At 41.9% G+C, this 18,730-nt stretch overlaps 1 protein-coding gene across 2 annotated transcripts in view; it reads right to left on the reverse strand.

The window, feature by feature from the left end:
* UCHL5 (ubiquitin C-terminal hydrolase L5) overlaps positions 1–18,730 on the reverse strand; it is a 173,698-nt gene that overhangs the window by 136,088 nt on the left and 18,880 nt on the right. For both annotated transcript variants that reach the window (XM_082266656.1, XM_082266655.1), the window contains exon 4: positions 1,867–1,992. In XM_082266656.1, coding sequence (XP_082122782.1) covers positions 1,867–1,992 — 126 coding nt within the window. The remainder of the gene's footprint in view (positions 1–1,866; positions 1,993–18,730) is intronic.

Here is an 18,730-nt window from a genome sequence, read left to right on the forward strand (position 1 = left end):
TGGGGCAACCGCTGCAGGGTCGGAAGCAGCATTGACTCGGGCCGGACTTGGCTAACGGTCCGCCATTCAGTGATGCCCGATTTCGAGTTTGGGATTCAATTTTTAAACAAGCAAAATGGTAGTATAATTCACTGTTAATTTTACTCACAGGGACAAATTATTTCCTACCGGGTAATGGGACACAATTTAATGATTGGATAATAGATAAAAATGCACAGATAAATGATATAGTGATAAAGGGAAAGATATATTTTTAAATTAGGATTTGAAACAGAAAAGGGAATTAATGACTTTGAATGAATGGCGGTATTTCCAGCTGACACACTTCATATTAACATTACCTCAGCCTATTAGATCAGAAAAGGAACTTCTTCCATTTGAAAGTCTGTGTTATTTGCAGACAGAGTCAAAACATCGTAATTCTCATATTTATAAAGTAATTACAGAGATAGCGGAGCCGGGAATACCGCCATTCATTGAAAAGGGAGTGCCCAAAGATATGGGGGTATTGGCAGTATATAAAAGATTATGGGTTTCAAGATTAATGACCCATGGGTATGCCTATTTATTAAAACAAACTATCCACTAAAGGAGCACGGTATTGCCCTATTAGATGAATGTAGCAAAGGGGGCAATACCAAAAAAACGGGGAGACCCAGAGAGTCCCCCGATAAAGGAATGGTTTAAAAGAATTGAGTATATATATATATATATATATATATATATATATATATATATATATATATATATATATATATATATAGGAAATTGAATTTTTAAGTAGCTGTGAAGATTAGAGAGGTTTAAAACCACCTGGTAAAAATGGGTAGAATTCAAAAGAACGAAGAAATACGTGGCGATAAGGGGTGAAAAGAAATAGAAAGAGAGATAGAGAAGGAATGAAAACAAAGAAGGTGGTAGGAGAAATAGAAAAATTGGAAAAATATGGGGAAGGGATAGCTTTTTTGTTGGTATATGAAAAACAAATAAAGGAAAAGTAAAAAATAAATTAATAAAATATGTATGGCCAGCTTGAGACCTATCACAGACAAAACTAATAGCTTATCATACAAATCTGTCTAAAGTTTCAGAGAAAGACAGACTGCAACAGAAGAAGAAGAAAGAAAAAAAGAAAGAAAAAGAAAGAAAGAAAGAAAAAGAAAGAAAGAAAGAAAAAGAAAGAAAGAAAAAGAAAGAAAGAAAGAAAAAGAAAGAAGGAAAGAAAGAAAAAAAGAAAGAAAGAAAATAAATTTGACCCCAAACCATTATAGTTTCCCTTCAAAACCAGTGTTTCTCAAGGTTTTTTTAGTCAAGGCACCCATTAAAAATTATGGACAGTCTCGAGGTACCCCATTCTAAAATTGTAAAAGCTGTTCCAATAGTTTTACATGATGCAGTAACATCCACAAGTCCAAGTAGGACACCCAACATTAGAGGGGATTTATTCTTCCAAATTTCACACTTTTGCAAACTGGTACGAACTAGTATTCCAATGTTTCTCTTCTCCCTCAGTTTTTCTCCATCACTCATCTAATGTGACCCTAACACTGATGGAGAGGAACAGGGGAGCGCAAGGATGCTATGCAGGTGACTGACATCCTCATTAACTGATTTGCCAGTGGTTGTTAGGACGCCGACAGCTAGAAGGTTGTAATGGTGCACAACGAAAACCTGTAGCTTTGTGTATCTAAAAGAGGCAGCCTTCATCCACACACTGGCTTGCATACAACTTTTGGGCAATATTTAGGCATTTTGCCAAGGCATTCCTGTAGAAACCTCAAGGCACCCTGGTTAAAAAAGGCTGTTACAGACTATTACCACGAGAAAAAAAAAAAAAAAAAAAAAGAAGAAGAATCAGGTACTTACTGCAGCATCAAAACTTTGGGTAAACTCTTTAAATTCTGAGAGCGTTTCTCCTAGGTGTATATCAGGATGGTTTGTATTCAACAAAATGCTGACAATTGCTTGAGTAGCACATGCATTGTTTATTACCTAGGGGAAAAAAAATATACACATGTATGTTTGTTGCAATTTATACAGACTCAAATATGAACAAATATGCCACAGAATTTCAATTTTTTTTTATAGTGTGAAAAATATAATTAATATAGTCGATCCCAGCAACCATGCTTTTTTGGTTTGTTATATATTGTATATATATTTTAGAAAAGAATTAGGCCACATGAATCATATCATAAAATGTGCCCCAGTATATAACCTGTTGTGATATATAATTCAATATTGTGCCACAGCTCTATTGTCAAAAGAAATCCATTCAATGTACTTTATCAGAGGAAGTGGGTTTCCATTTCAGAAAAGATCAATACATTTTGTATCTTAACAGGTAGGTGCTTCAAGTATCTAGAAGAAGTACCCTCCCTGCTGTCCTGAACAATTAGTGGACTGAGAAAATAGGATCTTTTCATTCTTAAAAGACGTTAACCACCATGACCCACTTTAAAAGAGTTCTACTGTCACAGAATACACTTCAACATCAGTATTGTTTTAACAATACAAATAATAGTTATTTTTGACAATCCAATAAAAGCTTACTTGAAAAATATCTGGTCATGCTGTGACTGCTCCCTGTCTGCTGGCCATCCATGTCTTTCAACCATTCCCTGGGCTGCTTGTGTGCATTATGCCTCGTACACGTTCAGATAATCGGACGACTTATCATTCGCATTTTGTTGCATGATACCAATATAGAATTCAACAATGCATATAAACGTATGATTTTTTTCGTACGATTTATGAAAAGCTTCCTGGTTGCGTAGCTACGTATCAGATGGTGCAAAACAAAAATAATGGCAGCCAGGCTCTTTCCGTGCTATTTTAGTGTTTCTCATCATGCGTGGTCTTTGTCTATCGATTTTTAGCGGACGCATACTGTACTGATTAAACGATTGTCGTTCGCTAAGCTATCGTACAACAGAAGTTTTCCTGTTTGTCCCTTCAGATTTTGTTGGTCCAACTGTCATGATTGGCTCTCAAAAGCGGTGTACGAACGATCAGATTATTGTGTAATCAGGTCGAAAGCGAGTTTTATCGTACGATTATCTGAACGTGTGTACGAGGCATTAAGCTGGATACACACTATACAATTTTCTTTAGATTTTTTCCTTTAGGACTTACCAAAACCATATAATATGAGGTTAGACCTAAACAATTTCAATTTGTATGTAATCAGGGAGGCCCTTGCACTACATAGTTGAAGGTAAATCTAAAGGAAATCTATCAACAAAAGTTGTATAGTGTGTATCCAGCTTTAGAGGTTCTCCTCTGCTCATTCCTTTTACCAACGTTCAATTTCTAAGAATTATCCTTTGGTACCTTGCTACCTTCAAGCAGCAATTCCTGTATTGACTCCATGTCAAGAAACGGACACCCCCCCAGCTCCTCTGCAGCTGAAAAAGCAGGCTCTGAAATGTGTGACACAGCAGTGCCTACTCACCGGACATAGTGATTACGTGTCACAGAATTCAAGCAGCAAATGTGTAGGGATCTTTACTAGGTTAGTTTATAAAGTCCAAGATTGTTCAAATTAACAGGAGTAGACTAGAAATAACTAAAATTCAGGGTATTAGGAATAACAATGACATATGGGGCTGCCCCCTCTGGGTTTGCCACCTGCACATGCTTCGCCAACTTATGGGTGCTCAAACACAGGACTGCCTTTTTTCTGTGAGTCCTTACCACTCCGTTACTCAGCAAAGGCACCATTCAGAGAACACCTTTCATTTTCCCAATGAATGCACAGTACTAACTGCCTCCCCGGAAAAGCTGCAACTAAGTTAGAGGCTAGGGGCAGGACAGAATGAGTGGTGCTTCATTTTTTGGGTGAGGTTCTACTTGAATTTACAGGACAAGATTTTTTTTTTTTTTTTTTTTATCATTCTAATAATCTACATTCATCCCATAATTCTGCCAAAAGCTGAAAACAGATCACTATTTCAGCAAAAAATCTGTCATGTATTCAAAGAATATTGAGTAACCAGTGGTGTAAATTATAGCTTCACGGCAACCAAAGGATTGACACAAGAAGCTTATCAAAGTATAACACAATGACTTCTCTGCTAAAGGCGAGTACACATGGGTCGAATGTTGGGAGACCTTTGCCCATTCAAGAAAAACCTGCCAACATTCCTGGCAGTGGAAAAAAAAAAAAACTGGATTGTAAACTTACCTAAGCTGCATTTGGAGTTTGGGCATTTATTTCATTGGCCAGAATCTTAATTCTGGTCATGGACATAAAAGCTTAAGTGCCGGTTCACACTAGTGCGGCTGTGGAGATCACATGTAATTCGGAGCGCACTGCTCCTTCATTACATGCAATCCCCTGTGCAGATGCAAATTCAGCCATACACTTTGTATGGCTGAAATTCGCACTGCACCTGCACAAAAGACGCACAAGACCCTTTTTTTCAGCCGCATCAGGATCGGATCGCACAGTGGTTCACACTTGTGCGATCCGATCCTGTGCGAACTGTCAGATCGCACTGCGATATGCGATCAAACTGGGGGTGTCGTTAACATTTCATTGACACCCCCTGCGTATCGCATATGGCAGTGTGAACTGCCAGATGTGCGTTTGCGATGCGGGAACAGGCTGCAAATTCGCAGCCTTCCCGCATCGCACAAGTGTGAACCGCCACTAAATGTACATATAGTGTTAAGGCACGTTTAGGTTGGTTTAGATGTGTTTTTGCCATGTTTGGCTTTTTTCTGTCTTCTTTACTGCGTTTAGTAGGAGCTTTGACTACCTCTAAACTCTGCTGCTTGTAAACTCTAGGCTTTTATTGAGTGGAGTTCAGGAGCTTTGGCAATAAAACACCAAAAGCTCCTTAACGTGATTATATAAAGTGTGTATGAGGCCTAAGGCTACATGCACACTGGATGGTCAGTAGACACCTTTCTCCTGGGAGAAGAAAAACACTGGATGCTGGTAAACATGTGTACTGCATTTTCTCCTCATTTAGCAGCGTCCAGTGCTTAGGCGTTAAATTCATTGGCCAGAATAATAATTTATTCTGTTATTGAAATGAAAGTGCTAAACGTGCCTAGTGTTAACGCACATTTGCCATGTCCAGCGTTTTTCTGGCAAAACTCTCCTCTTTAACTGCTTCTAAACACAGCTGCTCCTAAACTCTGGTAAATGTCTAATATCGTAGGAATGTTTCCAAGCACATAGGAAGACATTAGGAGTCTAGTTTGACCTCTCATTCGGAAAAGGTTTAAGAATAGTTTTAAAAGGACATTATTTCAGTATAACAACCAAATGAAGTTGATTTCCAGGGTTTCACAAACAAATGCATAATTTTAAATAAAGCGATTGTAAAGTCTCGTTTTTTTTTTCTATTAAAACAACAAACATGTTTTACTTACCTTCCCTGCGCAGTCCGGATCCTCCTCTTCTCGGGTCCCTGGCTGAATTTCCTGGCTCCTACCCCCTATTGAGTGCCCCCACAGCAAGCAGCTTGCTATGGGGGCACCGAGCTGAGCTGCAGCTCCATGTATCCATTAGGACGCAGGGCTGCCATTCGGCCCAGCCCCCCCCCCTCTCTCTCCTGCCTTGCTGAGTTTGATTGACAGAAGCGGGAGCAAAAAGGCACCGCTGGTGTGTCCCAGCCAATCACTATAGAGTCTGAAGTGGCTGAGGCACTCGTGGACATCGCTGGATAGCGAGGGGGGGGGGGTCAGGTAAGCAATTAGGGGGGGCTGCTGAACACAAAAACCTTTTTTATGAATGCATTAAGATAACAAAAACCTTCTGAATTTTACAACCCCTTTAACTTTTTTTTTTTACCTTTAATATTATATTTAGAGTGTGTGCATCAACTTTTATTCCCACAAATATTTTTTTTTATAGACAATTGTGCAAGGAAGGAAGAAAGAAAGGAAAGAAAGAAATAAAAGAGAAAAAAAAAAAAAAAAAAGAGAAAAAGAAAGATGGCAGAAGAAAAGAGGTAAAAATAAAAGGAGAAAAGAAAGCAGGATGTGAGAGAATGAAAGGTGGATAAATTGGGAATGGGAGACATATTTTCCACCCTGCTCCATCAAATTTTCTCAAAGCAACTGTCTGTTTAACCAACTAACGATTAGAAAAATCAAATGAACATATTGAAAACAAGAAATTCCAAATGAAATTTCCACTTTAAAGCGGATTTCCGGGCACAAAAAAAAAGCGATATTTTTCGTCCGCTTCTTCCCCTTAACCTGAAACAGAATTGGATAGTTAGATTTTTTTTTTTTATTCACTTGCCTTGTAATTGAAGATCGAAGATACTCACCTAGTCTTCACTTCCTCCCTCAGCGCCGCGGCTCACCCGTCACTTCCTGGCTTGCACTGATTCCTAGGAGCTGAACGTCATCGCTCCCAGGAATCAATGCGACGGCACCGGCCCCGCTCGTCACTTCCGGGCGACGCCGCATTCCCCTGCTAAACAGCTTCTGGGCATGCCCAGAAGCTGTGGAGGAATGCGGCGCCGCACCGGAAGTGACGAGAGGGGCCGGTGCAGGCGCATTCTGGGACAAGAAGACGCGGAAGAAGACACAGAAGAGGACCGCGCCGGCTTCAGCTGCCCACAAGAGATGGAAACGCTGTGGAAGAAATTTTATAAGTAAGTATTTCTTCTTGCAGGTAAGTGCGAACCGGGACAGATCAGAGGCTAGCCATTGTGGAATGTGCTAGCCCTGACTGTCCCGGGGGTATGTTCAGTGAAAAATGACTTCTGTGCCCGGAACTCCGCTTTAAGTCTTGAAATCAATTTCCTTTTCCTCTGGTGCCCCTAGGCCAAAGTGGCTCTAAAATCTCAAGGATTATATTAGGCATTAGGCTTAGCTTGTTAGCACTGCATAGGTCTACAAACGGATACAGCCCTGATCCGAACCCAGCAGGAGCACGCATGCACTGGTGCCTTCTTGGCATCCAACTTACTACAGGAGGTACCCGAATGAGGGAGGAGCCAACAGAACCAGCTGGGACTGCCAGAGGAGAAGGACCTCTGTGCAATACTGTTCCAAAAAAAAAAAAAAAAAAAAAAAAAAGCAAGTATAACATCCTTTTAATTAAAAAAAAAAAAAAAAAAATTGTACCTTTAGTTGTACTCAAGACCCTCTTGTCTCAAGATACTAAGTACAATCCAACCAGTCAACTGTCAAATGCTACAGCATGTGCTGCCCACACAAGTTCTGTGTGTCGGAAGGAGGATTAGAGGGCAGGGTGAAGCATAAGCGTAAACTAAGCATGTGCAGGCAGGTTTATGGCCCAAATGCACTCCGCAGAGATTATTGTGAAAGTTAACAAAACATACCTGCAGTCATCACAAGCTGTATGCACTCCAGCACAACTGTCTACAGGTGCATAAACATATATTTGTTTCTGACCGGTTTATGCATTACATATTGTCAGGCTTATTTGGGGAGATTAAATAAGAAAGAAATGTTATATTTTGTTCTATATAGAAATATGAAGCAATGACATCCATTTTTGTTAGGTTACTGAAAGGTTAAATATCCTTTAACAAAAAGTGCCTATTCAACAGGTTTACCCCAAACATGCTGTGTTGACCTAAGGTAATAAATAAATAGCCTGTTGATTGTCTTTAGATAAAGTCTAAGACGCTATACAAAGGTTATCTTATCTGTGTGGTAATCATAAACCTTAGTCTGTATTTTCTGTGTTTTAGACCCATTTAAAAATAAGATTTACAGATACGTTATAATCTTATATGTAATAGAATATTAACAATGATTATATATATATATAAAACTAACATACATAGATATGTAGAAAACCGTTATATATTATAATTGTTTCATTCTTGCTAACTGATATTGATGACTCATCTCTGTATGTCAAGAGAGGCTTCAGTAAACATTTGTGAATTGTAGTCTTAGGTTAAAAAGTAAAATCCAATATATCTAAATAAGATATATTAAATATTAAAAGGTAGGGATGCACCGAATATTCGGCGGCCGAACATTATTCGGCCGAAAATAGAGAAAATGGCACTTTCGGTGTTCGGCCGAATAAATCAAAAGGCCGAATAATTTTGAGCCGAACAATGTCTCACCTTCCTCATTGCGGCTCGCGGTCCTCCATTATGATCTATGTAAAAAATGTCCTCTGCAGTAAGTAACCCTCTGATAATGTATGCAATGATCCTCTGTAGCTTCCGCCCTGACCGCTCACCTTCCTCATTGCGGCTCGCGGCTCCCTTCTCACACGCCGCCGGTGTCCTGTCCGGCCGCGAGTAGGGGGTGTGACGTCACGCGCGCGTCCCGCCCCCTGCTCCTGACTGGCGGCTCCTTCACACTCGGTCCACGCCCCGCCCCCCTGTTCGCAGCTTTTGGCTCCGGCTGCAGTTGAGGTATGTGATGTGGAGCTGAGCACATTTGGGGGAGAAGAATACGGTAGCTGGCAGCTGCACAAGCATTAGTGTGCAGACTGCCATATGTTGTTGCCACTTGCCATGCTAATTATATTAGAGTGCCCTATAAAGTGCCCCTTGACATAAAATGTGGCCATCAGCGTGCCCCTTATTTTATGCTAAGGGACATGCTGATGAGCATATTTTATGTTAAGAGGCACTCTGATGGGCATATTTCATTTTAAGGGGCACGCTAATGGGCATATTTTATGTTAAGAGCAATGCTGATTTAAATGTTTTGTTTTGCCCATCAGAGTGCCCCCTAACATAAAATGTGCCCATCAGCGCGCCCCCGAACATAAAATGTGCCCATCAGCGCGCCCCCTAACATAAAATGTGCCCATCAGCGTGCCCCCTAACATAAAATGTGCCCATCAGCGTGCCCCCTAACATAAAATGTGCCCATCAGAGTGCCCCCTGACATAAAATGTGCCCATCATCGTGCCCCTTATTTTATGCTAAGGGACATGCTGATGAGCATATTTTATGTTAAGGGGCACTCTGATGAGCATATTTTATGTTAAGGGGCACTCTGATGGGCATATTTTATGTTAAGGGGCACGCTAATGGGCATATTTTATGTTAAAAAATTCGAAACACCGCGTTCGGTATTCGGCCTTCGGCCAAGCATTTCATTATTATTCGGCTTCGGCCAAGAATTTCATTTTGGTGCATCCCTATTAAAAGGGTGTTGCCAGATTTAATCTTTATTTAGATACATGGTGGGTATTAAATGGACATGTAATAGATGAGAGTATGGATAAATTATTATGTTTTATGATAGTCTTAAATGGAGAAATCATATAGTTTTAATATCCATATACTGGTTGACCAAGAGGTGTCACCCAATGACATCACCAGTTAATGGATAAGTTATCCCAACCAATGGGGATAATGTCACTCCTTCTGGGTTGAACTTATGGTAATTTTAATAGTCCTTTGTTCTATACCATATAAAAAGGCAAACCCAGATGAGAGAGGGACACATCACACATGACATTTGCCCAACATACATCACACATACAACACAAGCTACTACAGCCATGCATAGACTCATCTACACAGACTCCATTTTGCTCCATCGTGTATCTGAACCTTTGAGGGACGCCAATCGAAACTCCTCCCTACCTGGCCACCATCTTGGAAAGGCAGCCATCTTAAGGACTCTGGTAACGACCATTTTAAGCTAGCAGCCATTTTAAATATGGTAAATATTCCTTGCTAATTATTTGATTATTATTCAATATGGTTTATGTACTTCCTTAAATGTTTTACATTTCATATTTAAGGTTAACACGATTACAATCCCAGCCGTATTAACCATATGTAGATTTTTCTCTAAGAGATGATTTTTGCCTTTTTATACATTTTTAATAATATCAGATGTAGCGCATATTGGCGTATTAGTCTCACGTTTTGCATAGCCTATTCTTGCTTCATCTGCAGTGGAGTGACTATCAAGCTGTGCATTGCGCAGACAATTGTGGTCTGATTATATAGAACATTCATTTATGGTTTCTACTATACCTGGAGAAAAAGTAATCTTGCTTTATTTTCACTTTCATTATTGAGCTACACATCACATTGCATTTATTGTTTGAAGTTCATATTTTATGTAAAGTTCTCTTTTTGCGTCATCTCAAGTTTGATCATTTATCGTGATTACATGTCTCGTGAATAAATATTTTATATATTCCATACTGTAGACTGTTTTCACAAAGATTGGTATATGCTTTTAAAAAGAAATTAATCAATAAAAAGAATTCGCTACATATTGATTTGTGGAAATAAGTTGAAATTCTCCTTCCGCACAGATCTTTGCTTATTGACATAGACACCGTTATACTCAGAGCAGTATAAACATTCTGACAATATATTTTGGTTTTGTTTGATTTCATTAAAAAAAAAAAGACCTCCATAGATGTTTTCTTTCATTTGAAATTAAACTTGATATTGCAATACAATTCTCTTGTTAGCTTTTTTGAGGAGTTTTCAAACTATATTTAGTTACATCAATATTCTATTGGGAATATAAATAAAAATATAATCTTCCCAAGGAGAAGCAGCAATTTATCCTTTAGTAGGGCAAACATTGGGGAATAGATCTGCCACAAACAAATCGTTGGAAAAATGTCCAACTGTCTCCATCCCTGATAATATATAGCAACAAAGGAGGGAAAAGTGGGACTTTAAATGAGTGCAGCTGGACATATATATTTTTATTGAGTGTATACTATGTATAGCCTGAAAGATCTCAAATATTGGGAATCAATCGGCAATTGGATGTTGAGTGTATAATTGATTGTATAAGATATGACAGATGTAAGTTTCAATAGGGATAATCAAAAAATTAAATGTATGAACGGATATATGTAATAATGACATATCTAAAATTAAAATTCATAAATAACAGATTTATTGTGACAACAGATTTTCCATGGGTACTCAGTCTTACCGCCTACCGATCGCAGTTGGATTTGTTGGATCCAACTGCGATCGGTAGGCGGTTCTCCCCGACCAACATCCGGTCTTCTGACCAGGTGTGGGAGGTCTGTTTTCCGCCCTCCTATATCCGACGCCAACATGGCGTTGGCGTGGATCACATCCATGCTCTGGGACTTGCAGGCTGGTCATGAGTTTATTTTCTATCAATACACTGGACTTCGGTGATTGGTTTATAGATCCTATTTGCGATTTCACTGACTTTGGAGTATCTACTATGTCAATCCCTGATGAGAAAAACTACAGGTCAACTTAATGTTCTCCTATTTTCATCTTTGGCTAACACCTCCCTGCTGCTCTTTCCCATTCCATTGGATGTTGCCCACGCCTCAGCCCCGGGTCAGGCTTTTCCCGGCTCGGCTCCTAAACCTCCTCTCTAGAAGTGGAGTGTTTGGAGGTATAACACCACCTAAGATACACAATCAATATATATAATTATTTTTATGCTCCTGATGAGTGGACATAGAGCCACGAAACGCGTTGAGCCTACAAGCATTTCAATCACAACATTTATTCAACTCTCCGTCATTCTAAGATTATGTATTTAAGAAAAATCCAGTCCTATAATGAATCTCTTCTGTTTATGTTATTTTCATGGATTTATTATCAATGTATCTACCCTTAATTATATATTTTGTGTACATGATTTGATATGTGTATTTGTATATGTCATATTCTAGACTATGAATGTTATTATTGGATTATTACATGTGTCAACGTCCTATGGGTCCCCATTTTCTGGGTCACTGTAAAGTTTGTATATCAATTTTATATGTTTTAAGACTGAGTACCCATGGAAAATCTGTTGTCACAATAAATCTGTTATTTATGAATTTTAATTTTAGATATGTCATTATTACATATATCCGTTCATACATTTAATTTTTTGATTATCCCTATTGAAACTTACATCTGTCATATCTTATACAATCAATTATACACTCAACATCCAATTGCCGATTGATTCCCAATATTTGAGATCTTTCAGGCTATACATAGTATACACTCAATAAAAATATATATGTCCAGCTGCACTCATTTAAAGTCCCACTTTTCCCTCCTTTGTTGCTACAATTTATCCTTTAATGTCCTCCTACTAGGTCCACAACTTAGATTTTTTCAATGGACCCAGTGGACAAGGATCATTGCAGATCATAAATCAAGAAAAAAAAAAATACATCTTTCAGAAGGGGGCCTTAATATACAGATGTACCCTGACTGCAAAACGGATCTAGAGAGTAAAACACATTTTTGGGGGTGAGAGGGAAGCATTGAGAAGGTGGTTAGAACAATTTAGGTCAAAGGACAACACAATTTGGAAAGAAAGGACAATCCAAGCAACAAGAAAATGTTACCAACAACACAGAGCTGCAAGTTTCAAGACCCTCTTAGCCAAGGTAACTGCAGGAAGGAATTCTACCTTCTGAGAGAAGGTCGTTGAAGGGACTGCACGTGGCTTTAAAAGGATGGCCATTGAATGAAAGTTGAACTCCAGGCAGATTTAAAAAGGCACAAATTAATGCAAGATCTACATCCATTAACCACTTCAATACCGGGCACTTTTGCCCCTTCCCGCCCAGGCCAATTTATAGCTTTTAGCGCTGTTGCATTTTGAATGACAATTGAGCGGTCATGCAACACTGTACCTAAACCAAATTTATGCCAATTTTTCCCTCAAATAGAGCTTTTTTTTTGGTGGTATTTCATCACCGCAAGGCCCAGTTCTCCAGATGGTGCAGTGTAACTACAGAACACTTCTGGTCATTTACCAGCCACCTCAAGGTCTGCAGAGAATTAAAATTGAAAGTGAATTGAATGAAGAGTTGAAATTTAGCAGACTGCATTGCTATTCCCAAAAAGATGGGGCCTCGATGTTAAGATAGTCAAACGCAATTGCCAAGATGCCCCTAGTTCTCAGCACCACTGGCATTGGAGCGAGGACCTTGGTAAATACCCTGAGAGCTGTACCCTAACCAAAGAGAAAAGATACATACTGAAAGTGCTGCTCCCCAAGCAAAAAGTGCAGAAAACCTTGAAGATAAGATTAGATGGGGACATGGACACATCTCAAATGTCCACCAAGAACAGGATTTCCTCCTGTTCTAGAGATGCCTTAACCAATTGGATGACTTCCATCACTAATTTTTGAAAGAGAAAATCTTGGAGAGCCTTCCATTTAAAGAAGCAGTAAGTTGAAATGTTTCCCCTGAGTACTATGAAGCGATTTGAAAAACCTCAGAATAATTCCTGAGACCGTACAGGAACCAACATTTCCTGGAAAATAGGCCTCTGTGTTGCACTGAAAAAAGGGGAGGCCTCCAAAGAGAAAAGTGGGGAGATTAGAAGCAAAGAATATGTTGGGAGAGGGAGAAGAAAAAAAAAAAAAAAAGGGATTTTTAACCACTTAAGCCCCGGAAGATTTTACCCCCATTCCGACCAGGGGGTATTTTGCGATTCGGCACTGCGTGACTTTAACGGATAATTGCGCGGTCGTGCGACGCTGTACCTAAACGAATTTGGCGTCCTTTTTTTCCCACAAACTGAGCTTTCTTTTGGTGGTATTTGATCACCTGTGCGATTTTTTGATCACGCGCTATAAACAAAAAAAGAGCGTCAATTTTGCAAAAATAGCAATATTTTTCACATTTTTTTATATGAAATTCCCCCCAAAAAAAAATTTAAAAATCAAAATTTTTTTACTTTTTCGGCCAATTTGTTTTATGCTACCTATGTTTGGTAAAAAAAAAAAAAAAAAAAAAAAAACGCAAAAAGCGTATTTTGATTGGTTTGCGCAAAAGTTATCGCGTTTACTAACAAAGGGAAAGATTTCTGTCATTTTTGTTGTTTTTTTTTTAACGTCTAATGGCGGCGATCTGCGATTTTTTTTGCGGTACTGCGACATTGGGGCGGACAGATCGGACCCTTGACTGACATTTGACACTTTTGGGGTTACCAATGACATTTCTACAGTAATCAGTGCTATATATATGCACTGTTACTGTAAAAATACACTGGTAGTGAAGGGGTTAACTTTATTTGGGAGGGAGGGGCTGTGTGTATCCCTAGGGGCGTGCTTTCTACTGTGATTGGCTGGGGCTTGAGCTGTATGGACACTGATCAACGGATCTACATACTAGATCCGAGTGATCAGTATCCTAACAGCAAGGAGAATGACAGGTGGCTTGTTTACACAAGCTGCCTGACATTCTCCCTCTCCCCCGCCGATCGCCGAGTGACCGGCGGACACCGGGTCCGCCGGTCACACGCGCGGGGGGGGGGGGGGGGGTCCGTGACCACACGGGGGCGCGCGCTCGCTCCCTAGACCCTCACAAGCTAGTGACGTAGCCCTACGTCACTTTGCCTGTGAGGGGCTGACTGCCGACGTAGATCGGCGTTAGGCAGTCGGCAAGTGGTTAACTTAACGTAAAATCCATTTCTGTGATGTTCATTGAAGAACACAGCTCATCTTCTGACTACGTGGGTTATACTGCCCCCTACAGGAGGACACTAGGCAGGAAAAAGCTTGACTACGCCTATGGGGCAGCCCCAGGGGGTATACTCCCACTCTCTGCTATAGGTACTCAGGTTTGTTACAAGCAGTGACAGAAGAGAAAAAAACCCAACTCCACAGAGGGGTGGGTGCTCTGCCCGTCAATGAACATCAGAGAAATGGATTTTACGGCAAGTCAAAAATGCCATTTTCTCTTTTGTTCATTGACGAACACAGCTCCTCATCTTCTTGACTATGTGGAACGTCCCAAAACAAGAGGGTTTAGAACAGAAAGAAAAAAATTACTGGCCCAGGCTAAACATGCCAACCAGGTAACATGGAGCTCAACCATAAAACAACTGGAGCTCACCTGAAAAAAACTCAAACACCCTCAAAGAGGACTAAGTCCTCTAAACAGCAGCCTGCAAAACCTTGCGACCGAAGGAAGCATCCGCAGATGCCAACACATCCACCTTATAAAACTTTGTCTGTGCACACGTTCACCAGGTAGTCGACTTGCAAACCAGCATCACTGACGCCCGATGACGGAAGGTCCAGGAGGCACTAAGCGCCCGAGTAGAGTGCGTCTTTCACAGGGAAAGGAGGAATTTGACCCGTAATGGAATAAGCCGGAAGCACAGTCTGTCTGATCCTTTTGGAAATAGTCGCATCAGAAGCAGCCAACCCTTTGCTAGGTCCATCCGTGAGGACAAATAGGGAGTTTGACTTTCTAAGAGACTCCGTAGCTGCCAGGTACACCCTAATTGCCCGAACCACATCCAGGGAATGGAAGGCAATTTCCTTAGGATGCTTAGGCCTGGGACACAGGGAGCGCAACATGAGGTCTTCATTTAATTGAAAATCAGAGACAACTTTTGGAAGTAACAACGGACATGGACCAAGAACCACCTTATTCCTGTGAACCACCAGGTAAGGCGAACAACAAGACAACGCCGCCAGCTCGGATGCCCTGCGCACAGATGTAATGACCACCAAAAAGGCCAACTTGTGGGACAATGTAAGCAGAGGAACCTCCCAAATGTTTTCAAAGGGAAGCTTCTGGAGAACTGACAACACCAAATTGAGGTCCCACAGTGGGAAATGGAGACGGCACTGGAGGAACCAAGTGTCTCACTCCCTGGAGAAAGGTACGCAACAAGGAGTGTGTGGCCAACAGACGTTGAAGGAAAACCGCCAAACCAGATACCTGGCCCTTGATGGTACTCAAGGCCAGGCGCTGCTTAACCCCTCATTGGAGGAAGGCCAAGATCCGAATCACCGAAAAGGAGCAAGGGTGAACCTGGAGGGATTCACTCCACATAATTTATGTCTTCCAAGTACTATGGTATATCTTCTTAGAAGTAGATTTTCTAGCTTTTAACAGCGTAGGAATCACGAGTCCGAAAAACCTCTATCCTTCAGCACCTGGCTTTCAACAGCCAAGCTGTCAAAGCCAGCGACTAAAGCAGGATGGAAGATTGGCCCTTGTTGATAACCGATCTTCCCTGAGGGGACAAGCTGTACCAGATTGTACTGGTGACCCTAGCATAAAGAACAAACTTTTCAGAGAAAGGGAATACAATAAGACACGTGGCCACTCACTAAAACTTGAGGAAAAACGGTTTAAGCTTAAAATACGTAGGGGGTTCTTTACTGTCAGAGCAGTGGGGATGTGGAATTCTCTTCCACAAGCAGTCGTATCAGCAGGGAGCATTGATAGTTTCAAAAAACTATTAGATGGGCACCTTAAAGACCACAACATACAGGGGTATACAATGTATGGTTAACAGCAAACACACACACACATCATAGGTTGAACTGATGTCTTTTTTTCAACCTCACAAACTATGTAACTATGTAAGATTGGCGTACCAAGACCAGCGAGGCCAATCTGGAGCCACTAGGATGACCGGATTCAATTGTGCCTCAATCCGTCACAGGAGTCTCGGCAGATGCTTGAGAGGAGGAAAAGCGTAAATCAGACTATACCAACTCCAAGGAGCCACTAATGCGTCTGTGGGGTCGGCTAGAGGATCCTGGGACTGTGCCACAAACCTCTGCACTTTCCTGTTGTGGAGAGAGGCCAACAGATCCACCTCAGGAGTACCCCACTGGAGACACAACTGACAAAAACCTTCAGATGAAGTAACCATTCCCCCTGGTCCAATGCCTGTCGACTGAGGTAATCCGCCTGCCAATTTTCTACCCCTGGAATGTGCACAGCAGAGAGGGCTGGGACGAATCGTTCTGCCCACCTTAGAATGCCGGCTACTTCTCGTGCCCCCTCGTGGCGTCCGTGGTGATGATCGTCCAGTAAAGGGGAAGAAACTACCAGAGAATGAAGCCACCAAACCAGGGACCCCCTCATACCCGCCTCAACAGGGTCAGATTATCTAGAGACTGAGGATTCTTGTTCAATTTCACCAGAATCTTTTTGCAGAGATCTCGTGTGGAACGGTGCAAACTGAACTGCCTCGAAGGTGGACACCATCAGGCCCAGTACCCACATGCAAGACCGAAAAGATGACCGCTTGACAACAGAAGCTGAATTGCCTCCTGCAATTTCTGAAGTTTTTCCAGAGGAAGAAACACTCTGGCTAAGCCCGAGTCCAGAGTCAGACCCAGATAGTCCAGGCTTGTGGACGGAACCAGAGCAGACTTCTGAAGATTAAGAATCCAACTGAACACCCTTAAGAGTTCGCAGTAATCTCCAAGATGTCCAATAGAGCAGTCGAAGACTCTGCTCGGCAAAAGCAGATCGTCCAGATACCCCAGTACCACTATCCCCCACTGACGCAGCAATGCTAGCACCGGGACCAATACTTTTGTGAAGAGGAGCGGAGGCGAGACCAAAGGGTAACGCCACAAACTGATAATGCTCCTCGCCCACAGCAAAGTGGAGGAAGCGCTGGTAGGCGACACATATTGGGATGTGTAGGAACACTTCCTTGATGGTCGATGGAGGCGAGAAAATCCCGCTAATGTAGGGATGCCATCACCATGCGAATGGATTGCATTCAGACCTTCTATACCCCCGCAAAGCATTTTAGCGCCTTGAGGTCCAGAATTGGACGCACCTTGCCTTCCTTCCTGGGAACTGTAAAAAGGTTGGAGTATAAAACCTTCAAAACATTCTGAAGTCGGAACCGGGACAATCACCCCTTGAACTAACAAGTCTTGCACTGCCCCAAAAGAAATCCCCTAAGCAAACGGGGGATAAGTGAAGGTTGGAAGGGAAAAAACTGTCCAGAGGATATGATCGAACGAATGACTTTGTGGACCCACTTGTCCTTTATCAAGGAGGTCCACAGATCCGAAAACCCGCAAAGACATCCCCCCCACCCAAGATACGGGTGAGGGAGCCCCTTCATGTGGAAGAAGCCTTGTCTGCAGGTCTAGCAGAACCCTGCTCGTGGCTTGCTGGAACAGGTCCTTTTAGAACCCCCAAGGAATCTCTGAAGGGCTAAGATCCCTTGTCTTGAGACCCTGAGGGACGAAAAGGCCTCTTGTGAGCCGAAAAGAAAGGCCCTTGCCTGCAACAGGACTCCTTACCCTTGGAAGCCTAAGGAAGAAGAGTACTCTTTCCCCTTGAGGCCTTTGAGGATATCATCCAAGAAAGCTCCAAACAGGCGATCCCCCACAAATGGAAGATTGGATAAGGCCTTCTTAGAAGCCTGGTCCACAGGCCAGCATTTCAGCCAGATAATGCACCGCAGGACCACCGCTGAGACAGACTGCCTAGAAATCAAGAGAGCCGCATCCAAAGAGGCGTTACAGACAAACTGTAGCCCTTGGACCAACTGATCTGCCAGCTCTGCAAAAGGCAGGGGGGAGCGGTTCCTCCTCCAGGTTTCCGGCATAGTTTTGCCCACTCCGTCATAGGGGCAATAGTAAATACCGGCCTAAGCCAAACCAGCCACAGTGAACATATGACGGGTCAAGGCCTCCGACCCGCTATCAGCCGGATCTGAGAAGATTTTATTTAACCTGGAAACCGGGGAGTCCACTACAGGAGGAACCGTCCATTATTTGAGGGAATCCACATAGTGGTAACGCATTGCAAAACGCTTAGGGATTGCAAAGGTGCGTTTCGGGCACTCCCACTGTTTTGTGACAATATTATCAAAGAAGGCGGGAAAGGTGAACACTTTCACCGCTTTGGAGGACTTGTAGGTGCCAAAAGGTGACCCCCTGCCTCCGATGCTGTGTTAGTCGCATTCTCTATCTTTAAGGTTTCTCGCACTGAACAATCAGCGCATCCAGAAGTGCCTTTTCATGTGCTGCTAGAGGAGCAGAGAAATCATCC

The sequence above is a fragment of the Pelophylax lessonae genome, assembly GCF_965119305.1.
Source record: "Pelophylax lessonae genome assembly, chromosome: 8".
NCBI lineage: Eukaryota > Metazoa > Chordata > Amphibia > Anura > Ranidae > Pelophylax > Pelophylax lessonae.